This window comes from Pantherophis guttatus, chromosome 10 (genome assembly GCF_059756535.1).
Source record: "Pantherophis guttatus breed Tessera chromosome 10, ASM5975653v1, whole genome shotgun sequence".
In the NCBI taxonomy this organism is placed as follows: Eukaryota; Metazoa; Chordata; class Lepidosauria; order Squamata; family Colubridae; genus Pantherophis; species Pantherophis guttatus.
In genome coordinates, this window is record NC_142072.1 from 5,894,271 (window position 1) to 5,903,820 (window position 9,550).

The window sequence follows — 9,550 nt, forward strand, 5'->3', positions numbered from 1 at the left end:
GAGAAAGAAAGAGAGAGAGAGAGAGCTATGCCATTCTACTATAGAACTATAATATCTGGAAGATGAAGGGATGGAAGGATGGATGGAGGGAGGGAGGGAGGAAGGAAGGAAGGAAGGAAGGAATTTCTCGCAAGTGTCTAGACTCTCTTATACCCAAATCAAAATGGACATAGTGAGCAGTGTCCAGTTGAGAGAAAATGTCACCAAAAACTCTTAAGCAACCAAAAGGAGCTCACCAAATCCCTGCCTCTGGTCATATCACTGCCAGTCTCATCACTGAGGCGTTGTCATGCTTTTCTATTTTTGTCTTTTTCTTGATTCAGGGAAGAAACATATTCTTCTTTGATCCCAGAGATACTTTGATGCATAGTCTCTGGTGAGACCCTCCCCTTTAGCAATGGCCTTTTCTTACAATCCTCAAAACACGTCTCCCCCCAGCATCTCTTTGGCCAACAAAAGTAGAGAAGGAAAGAGACCACACATCTGGATTGTTCAGACAAGTCTTTTTACTATGGGTCATGAGTAGAAAAAAAAACATTACTGGCATTCCTTACGTGGAAAACAAAGTATTTAATGCTTGGTGGACATGGAAAAAAGCTTGAAACTATTAAATTCAAATATGCTGATTCACAGGATTTTAAAGATTAATACACAACTGAGACCAGAGGATTTTCTGTTGGGATTGATGGTCAAACAATCATTAAAAAGTCATGGAGTTTTGTTTTTGAATATTTTGAATATTTTTAGTATTTTGAACTGTGGCCCACTGTGCCATCGAGTGCCAAAAGCGGGAGGGTCCGGGTGTGTGTGTGTGTGCGTATAGAATTATGGGAGTGAGCACGCACATGCACGACCCCCCCCCGCTCCCTCCATTTTGTGGGGTGGATAGAATTATGGGTGTGGGCACGCACGTGCGTGACCCCCCTGTGCTCCCCCCATTTTTGGCACGTGATGGCAAAAAAGTTAGCCATCACTGACCTATAAGGTCCCTTCCAACTCTGTTAATCTGTTAATCTGAACCGAGTCAAGAATGGGTGACATAGAGGAGGGAATGACCACTTTATCAAAGCTGTCTTCTCCCGGGTGTCCAAACACTCCTTAAGAAAATACACAGACACAAATGCTTTCAACACCACAATTTATTGTCATTATGATTTAGTGAAAATGGAATGTTTAGAGAAAAACCACCTTCCCCTCAGCTGCTAGGAGCCCCAAACACAGCATTTCAACCCTCTCAGGACTGCTCCTCCATATTTTAAATTACTACCAAGCTCTCAAGAATGCTTAACCCCAAACCTCTGTTACTCTTACTACCGAAGATCCAACCTCCTTCTCACTTTTATACATCCTGAAAGACAAAGGAAGAAGGCTATAATCTGACTACATGGAAAGAAAACTGTTGTCAAGTGATAATGGCACAGTGTTACACTCCTTCGTGGTGCTGAATACTACAAGGCCATTGGCCATTCGCATCTCTCCGTCAGGATAGGTACATAAGTTTGGGGTTGCGCATCCTTGGATCCAACCCTCCTCTTGGATAGCTCCAACTGTGGAGGAAAAAAAAGGAAGAATAAGAATCTCTTGAGACGTTATTGCAAGGATATTAGAAAACAAAGATCTTGACAAACTCCTGAGCGTAGCCACTCTTTGGGAAAATCCTTTGTACATGCTGCCTGTCACACCCCCTGGCCACACCCACCATGGCCACGCCCACCCAGCCGGTCATTAGGGCAGAGAACTGGGTGTTAAATTCTTTGATCCCCGTCACTGTAATTACACCTTTAACTTCAGCAGCTCGGCAATGGATGCTCTTTCTTTGAATTTTTTTTTTTTTTTGTGGCATGCCAAGTTCAATGTTATGGATATAGGATAATATCCAGTATAGATGAATGGGAAGTTGTATGTCATTCTCTTGCCTACCAATGAAAGAAATAATAGGGTTTGTTATTTTTTTTTCTTAAATTTTCCCCCCTTTTTTTCTCCCCCCTCCTCCCTAGCCCCCCCTCACCTCCCATCCCCCTGTGACTTCTTCAAAATAAAATCCAAATTCATAACAGATTATAAAATATTTTACCATCCCCTTACTCCATCCCTCAAGTACTGACCCTTTCTTTCTGATAATATTATTACATCCCCTTTTTACCATACATTTCAAAATAAGATTCTACTGTAACATTGTATAATAACTTCTGGTTTAGCATAATAACATTATTATAACTCCCAATTTAGCAATAATCTGCCCTTTTTCTCCTCCCCCATACATATATCTATATATTAATATAACATTTCAAAACAACCTTCCACTTTAAAACTATATAATAAATCCTATTTTAACATTTAATCTTTAACTTATATTAATATAACATTTCAAAGCAGCCTTCCCCTAAAAAGCTATATAATAAATCCTAATTTAACATTTATTCAGCTCTATCCATTTCCTCCACTCTCATAAATCTCTTAAACATCCCTTTTCTTAAACTAAACAATCAATAAACTAACCTGTCTCCACCCACTTTCCTACAAAATTACCATACATAACAATTCTTAATATCTTTATTCTTCTGCCCACCCTACTATAAAAAAAAATATTCCCTTATATAGATAAAATCAATAACTTTAAATTTATAATCCATATAATATAATGTCTTCTTTGATGTCTTTCTACTGGATTGTTAACTCCATCGCCCGTATTGGGGTAACATAGCATCCTGATTGCAACAGAATGTTCAAAATCCTCAGTTATCGTCTGCCCCCATCAATAATAAATATCTTCATGTATATAAAAAAGTAAAACAACCACCCGAGTGACATTATAATTATATTCCATATAATATCTGTATTAGTGGATTTCTTCAAGACTATTAATTCCCACCATCATAATGGGGTAACAACCAGGTCTTCTGCATACCCCAGCATAGCTCTCTCAGGATAAGCATGATGTATTTATCAAAAAAAAAAAAAATCCAAAATGGATAATTCCAATCCAACAATTTAAGGCCCTTTTCACATCCCAAAATTACAGCATTGCAGAAGTCTGTCACTCTCCTCAGGATAATATTAACCAATACTTCGCCTCAACTATCTTTTCATATATTCAGTCATCTTTTAAATAACTGGCTTCACTGTTGCCTAATTTAGAAATTTTTGTTTTTGCAAGATCTATTTCTTTTTTTCTTTACTTGTTGTGGGTTTGATCTCCATCCTAATCTCCTTTCTACGAGTTGTATATCGACTGATCGGTTTTCATTCTGATTTATAGCTTGATCTTGTTGGTTTTGCTTTTGTAACTCATATTTCTTTTCTATAAGTTGTGTGTCAACTAATTGATTTCCATGCTTGTCTGTGACTTGGTGAATCATCACATTAGAATCCAACGCCACATCTCTTTTATTTATAGATAATCCAGCTGAGGAATCTAAAGAATCCAAAGGCGATTCATCTACGGAAGCCTCTGTGGCTCGATATTTTTCCTTTATTTCCAACTCCTTCTGCTTATCTTGTGTTGTGCATAAAAATGTTGAACTCATTTTCAAAAATTTTTGATAAAATTCTTCCGCTTTTTCAACAGAATTTAATTGATATCTTACTCCTTGATATCTCAATATTATACCAACTGGAGTATCCCACCTAAATAGAATATTTTGTTTTTTAAGCTTGGTCACCAGAAAACCAAATTTCTTTCTTTCCAATAACATCTTAGGTGGTATCTCTTTGTATATCCAAATCTTTCTTCCAAACAAATGCAGAGTAGAATTAAAGGATTTTTGCACAATATTATTTCTTATTTCTTTGTCTGTAAAATAAATCACCACATCTCTTGGCAATTGCCTTTGCTTTGCAATCCAGGAGTTTATTCTATAAACTCTGTCAATCCTACAAAATACTTCCTCAGGATGAACCTTTAAGATCCCAGCCAGAATTTCAGAAGATATTTTCCTTAAGTCATCTCTGTTGTTTTCCTGTAATCCTCTAAGTCTAATCGCATATTCTGTGAGATTATATTGCATCATTAAAACTTCTTTTTCAAATCGTTGTTTTATATTTTCTGCATTACAAGCCTTATGATCAGCTTCCATTTTAAGTTTTTCTTCTAAGCTATTATCTTGAGTGTTTTTCAAATCATTTTCAGTTCTTTGTATTTTATTGTCCAAATTATCCTCAATTTCCTCCATTTTAGACTCTAATAAGTCAATATTTGTACCCAACTTCATAGCAATTTCTGTAAAACCATTAGTCACTTTTGCAATCTTTCGTTGCAAAATATCAAACTTTAATTGCACCATTTCTTTAATTTCCTGCTTAAATTTTTCAAAGTTCTGATTCGCAATCTCATCCCTTCTTACTATCTCCTCCAAGAGAAATTCAATTATATTAAAATCAGTTTTCTGAGTCTGTAGGTTTAGAACTTGTTCTTGTAGTTTATGGATGGGGGAATCCCCCCCCCCGCTGCTTGTTTGTCTGGCTTTGTAAGTCTGAACGCCATATTCCACACAGACAAACTCTTTTAAAAAAGAAAAGAAAAACAAAGAAAGAGAAAAAAGTTTCTTTCCAAACAAGATCAATATCAAATCTCTAGGAAAAAGAAAACACAAAAGTGGAGCTTTTTCTTCAATTGTAACCAAGAGTATTTATTCCGCTACTTTGTAGCTTAATAAGAAACGGAAGGACTTTCTCTTTTCAGCTTCCCTGCTCAAGCTTCGGCAGTCGCCATTTTAAAAGTTCTTTTTTACTTTGTTCAATATCCTTTGCAATATAAATATAAATGCTGGCGATTTAGGGTCACAGGTCCAGGTCCAGATCTCATCCTCTTTACTTAGTCTGTTAGTTTTCTTGAAAAGCTTGTTTTCGTCGCCTTGCTCTGCAAAAAAGCAGAGGTCTCCCAACGCCCAGAGCGAACAGCGAGTGATATAGGGAGCTTCATCCGCTCGCCCCCAAGAGTAAAAAAAAAACCTCTGGGGGCTTCGCGGAAAGCTCTACCTACACTTACCTGCTCTATCTCACATTTCCTCCTGGAAATGGAGTTTTTCGAGCCGCCTTTCCGTTGTAAAGGCGGCTCTTTACAGGCGAAGGGGCTGGCGGTCCCGAGGGACCGTCTGACAGCGACGAGAAGCAAGCCGGAAGTCCCGATGCTCTTTCGATGTTTTTGAGCCATCCTGCAGTCAGTCTGCCTCTCCCTCTCCCAAATTTTTAATCTCCTCCCCCAACTTTACCTCAGCAGACTAAAAGCATTGGGATTAACATCTACTGCCTGCAATTACTGCAAATTCAAATCTCACCAGGCTCAAGGTTGACTCAGCCTTCCATCCTTTCTAAGGTAGGTAAAATGAGGACCCAGTTTGTGGGGGCAATAAGCTGACTTTGTATAAATATACAAAAGTATGAAGGCTATTGCTTAGCACATTGTAAGCCACCCTGAGTCTCCGGAGAAGGGCGGCATATAAATCAAATTTAAAAAAAAAACGTTTCGGATTTTAATTATTTATTTTTGGTTACCTGGATTTTCTTCTTCTCTTTCTATCGTTTCTCTGATTTAGGGGAAAAAAAACAAAACAAAAAGATTGCACTCACATGTATTCAAGGTAAAATTCATGTTGACACAACGCGTCTCTTGGCCAAGGCAGATAATTGGCTGAGTTGGCTGGTGGGAATCTCTGTGTCTTGTGTACGATCCAAAACATACCAATCCATTGGGTTTGAGTTCATCACGGAATGGCCCTGTAGGAATCAACGCAAGGTTAGCAAACTTTTTCATGGCCACCGTCCCATATTAAATCCCAAGTCCTTTCGCATTCTGGCTTCCAGGATTCCCAGCCAGGACAGGATTTGTAATCCAAGAGTCTGAAGGTAGAGCTGGACCAGGAATGAGGATGGCACCTCAATCCATCTTCTCCATCACAAATCCACCCTGAGGCATGTTCTGAAGCTCCCCTTCAGAATAGATGGTTTCCCCCCCTCCTCTTGACCCCTTATGAGCCCTTTTGAGAGAATAGTCTGTAGGGCTCACTTCCCCTTAGGACAATCCTAGCTCTGATTGGCAACTTCAGTAATTGAAGCCACGGGTGGGTTTCAAAAATCGTCGCTACCGGTTGTGGGTGCGTGTGTGCTCACACACGCGCATGATGGCGAAGTGGGTGGGTGGGCGAAGTCTCCCGCCGTGGCTGCTAACAGTTCACCCCAACCGGGGCGAACCAGTAACAACTCACCACTGTTTGAAGCTCTTCTTTCTCCTCCAATGGTTGACTGCAACTCTAGGCAGCCATTTCAACCTGGGTTGCTTGACTGTCATGTTCTCCACTGACACATAGCTGCTTTTTTATCTTATACATGTAGTCCTCAACTTACCACGGTTCATTTAGTGACCGTTCGAAGTTATAACAGCCCTGAAAAAAGTGACTTATGACCATTTTTCACCCCTTATGACCACGGCGGCATCCTCATGGTCACATGATTTTCATTCGGATGCTTGGCAACTGACTCACATTTATGACAGTTGCTGTGTCCTGGGGTGGTGTGGTCCCCTTTTGCGACCTTTTGATGAGCAAAGTCAATGGGGAAGGCCAGATTCACTTAACAGCCGTGTTACTAATTCAACAACTGCAGTGATTCACTTAGCAAATGTGGCAAGAGAAGTCGTAAAATGGGGCAAAGATCATGTAACAAATTTCTCACTTAGCAATGTAAATTTGGGGTTCAATTGTGGCCGTAAATTGACCCAACAATGTGGTTGACCCAACAATGGCTCACTCAACTAATGAACTTTCATTAACTTTCATTTCGTCAAATTTGCTCCCCCAGCTTTCTCACTCCCTGCCCACAGTACTGCCAAATTTAAGGCTATGCAAAGAAACATTGAGTTGAGTTACTTACACAGAAGAGGCAGGGTATTGCAACCGTCTGACTGGCAACAGAAAAAGTTTACTTGAGAATATTTTCCCTGTGCAGAGGTGATACTGTAAAAGCCATCAGTACATTCCTCAGCCCTTGCACAAGACTTAGCCGTGTATCTGAGTGAAGGAGTGGCTGTGAAACAGAAAGGAAATGCTGGGATTTAGAAAAACCAAAACAAAATAAAGGCAATGTTTAAAAAGCACCATGCTCGATTAAATATTTTATTCGAGATCCCTTGTATTAATAGATGTTGACTGGTCGAGAAGATGATATGGTTTTCCTTAATAGGACAAAGAGCACAGAAGCAGGCATTTCAAGGCACAAAATTACCCCATTGGAGATGGTTTCCTCCATTTATTTCAGGGAAGGAGGAAGAGTTAATTTTGACAGGTGAACTTCTAGAAACTATTCTGCACAGTTAAATGAACACTGCATCCCTTTCGTTCTCTTACCACTTTTCTCCCTGTGTTTTCCATGTACGATAGAGCAACAGAAAACAATATTTTTTGCCAACAGAACATTTCTAGTAAATATAACCCACTGAAATTGGCAGAATACGTTGAAGTCAATGGTGAAATCCACCTTCAAGGAAACTGACCTATTCCTTGATGCTTGAGATACCAAGTGATGGTAATATGGACTTGTCAGCCAAACTGAAAAGACATTTCACTCACTCAGAGAAATAAAGTAAGTCAAGGAAAGGCAATGTGTTTGGTCTGGTTCACACTCCGTCAATGCCATGTCCTCGTTTCTACATTCTCCTCTAGTGGCCAAACAGGTCTGGCATTTTAGAGATGTGACTGCAGAGGAGAGAAGCAAAATGGTTATACATGTAGTGAGCCAACCAAGTTATGCAAGTTATTTAAAACCCCTTTTTTGATTGCCAAATTAACTATCCTGTTTCCCCCAAAATAAGACATCCCCTGATAATAAGCCCAATTGGGTTTTTGAGTGCATGGCAATAAGACTAAGTGCTTATTTCAGGGTTCAAAAAAAAAAATGAGACAGGGTCTTATTTTCAGGAAACACGGTAGACACAAGAACAGTTTTTCCCCGAACACCATCACTCTGCTAAACAAATAATTCCCTCAACACTGTCAAACTATTCACTAAGTCTGCACTACTATTAATCTTCTCATCGTTCCCACCACCCATCTCCTTCCACTTATGACTATATGACTGTAACTTTGTTGCTGGTATCCTTACGATTTATATTGATATTGTTTCCTGATTGCTTATTTGTAACCTATGACTATCATTAAATGTTGTACCTTATGAATCATGATGAACGAATCATTTCTTTTATGTACACTGAGAGTTTATGCACCAAAGACAAATTTCTTGTGTTCCAATCACACTTGGCCAATAAAGAATTCTGTTCTGTTCTATTCATAACATTTTTTTCTAGGTATGTCTCCTAAGCCATTTCTACCAAACGTTTGAATCTTAGAAGGTTAGAGATTGAAAAATAAGGGTATCAGAAATTAGCTCAGCTTTTAAATAGGAAACATGATCTTTCGTTCAGTTCTTCAGATGAGATTCTCTCCCAAACCCTTCTTTTTATTATTGATTGAGATCGGCCTTCTAAACACGCTGAATGGGTGCCAGCATATTAAGAACCAATACAGAGTATCCTGAGACTATGAGGAAGGGTTAGGTAGGTTTATAATCTATGAAATTCATTTTAGTGTTTTGGTTGAAAACATTGAATTAGGAGCTGGTGCTGTGTCCCGCCGCCGGCCAGCAGAGCGGGTGGCAGACTCAGACAGTGAGGAGGTTGGGGAGGAACATGAGCCAGTCCGGGGGTCTGCGGAAAGGCTCTGATGAATGCTCTGCATCAGAGGCAGAGATGGGGCCAGGGCCGTCTGACAATTGTCAGCTGCCTTCGGAGTTGGATATCAGTGGGGCAGAAGAAGAGTTGGTGCCTGTTCCCGATGTGCGCATGCACAGAGCTGCCAGCGCAGACCAAGTGAAGCCAACTCTGACCTCACTTAATTCGTGCCTTAGCTCTGACCCTGTTTTCCCCTCCCTCCAAGGTGTGTCATCTGTCACATTCCCCAACAAACCAATATTGTGGGTTGTAGAAGTCCCTCCCTCCGGCCACTGTGGGTCTCCATGGAGATGGCCTTGACATTTGCTGGCTGGAATGTGCTTTGTTCCTCGCTGTAGCTGCGAGGCTCGATTCCCTATCCCCCTGCCTATGGCAACTCGAAAGCAGATCAGGAATGCTTGGTGAGTTGACACAGAGAGATGAAGATGTCTGTCTATCTATGTGTCTTTATCCATGTAAGAAACCTCCCTTTACCAACTCTCTAGAATCTCAATGTTGAATAGCAATACTCACCACCTGTCAATAATACCAAGGAGATGAGGCAGAAGAAGACAACAAGAGCAGCAGCCATGGTATCTGAAGAGTGACTCCAGTGTTGTCCTGAAGCCAACAAGTGAATGCACTGAATTTTATAGTTATTGGAGCGTGGCTCCCCTGTAGGATGTTTTGGAGCAATTCCCTCCGGTGGGTGGAATGGAAGACATGAGTGATCACCAAATCCCACACAAAGTAGAGTAATAAGAACTTGCCCAGTGAAATGGGGAAAGCGGCAACGTCAATGGAGAACAAACAAGTTGATTGAGGTTTGTTGGGATCATGCAGTAACTCGGT

The 9,550-nt window shown here is 40.2% G+C and overlaps 1 protein-coding gene across 1 annotated transcript; it reads right to left on the reverse strand.

The window, feature by feature from the left end:
• Positions 1-1,121: 1,121 nt before the first annotated feature.
• On the reverse strand, positions 1,122-9,341 carry LOC132709164 (phospholipase A2 inhibitor and Ly6/PLAUR domain-containing protein-like). Its single transcript, XM_060682083.2, has 5 exons — positions 9,233-9,341; positions 7,563-7,688; positions 6,868-7,020; positions 5,569-5,715; positions 1,122-1,547 (listed from the first exon to the last, which is right to left on the reverse strand). Exons 1-5 carry the CDS (start codon positions 9,288-9,290, stop codon positions 1,381-1,383), a joined length of 651 nt encoding a protein of 216 aa, XP_060538066.2. The 5' UTR covers positions 9,291-9,341; the 3' UTR covers positions 1,122-1,380.
• Positions 9,342-9,550: the final 209 nt, after the last annotated feature.

Excerpts from the sequence above, each read along its gene's own strand:
- LOC132709164 (XM_060682083.2), bottom strand. The coding sequence starts at position 9,290 with ATGGCTGCTGCTCTTGTTGTCTTCTTCTGCCTCATCTCCTTGGTATTA. Across the intron at positions 5,716-6,867 it reads CAATACCCTGCCTCTTCTGT|GGCCATTCCGTGATGAACTC; the intron begins GTAAGTAACTCA and ends TGATTCCTACAG. Across the intron at positions 1,548-5,568 it reads GAATTTTACCTTGAATACAT|TTGGAGCTATCCAAGAGGAG; the intron begins GTGAGTGCAATC and ends TTTCCTCCACAG.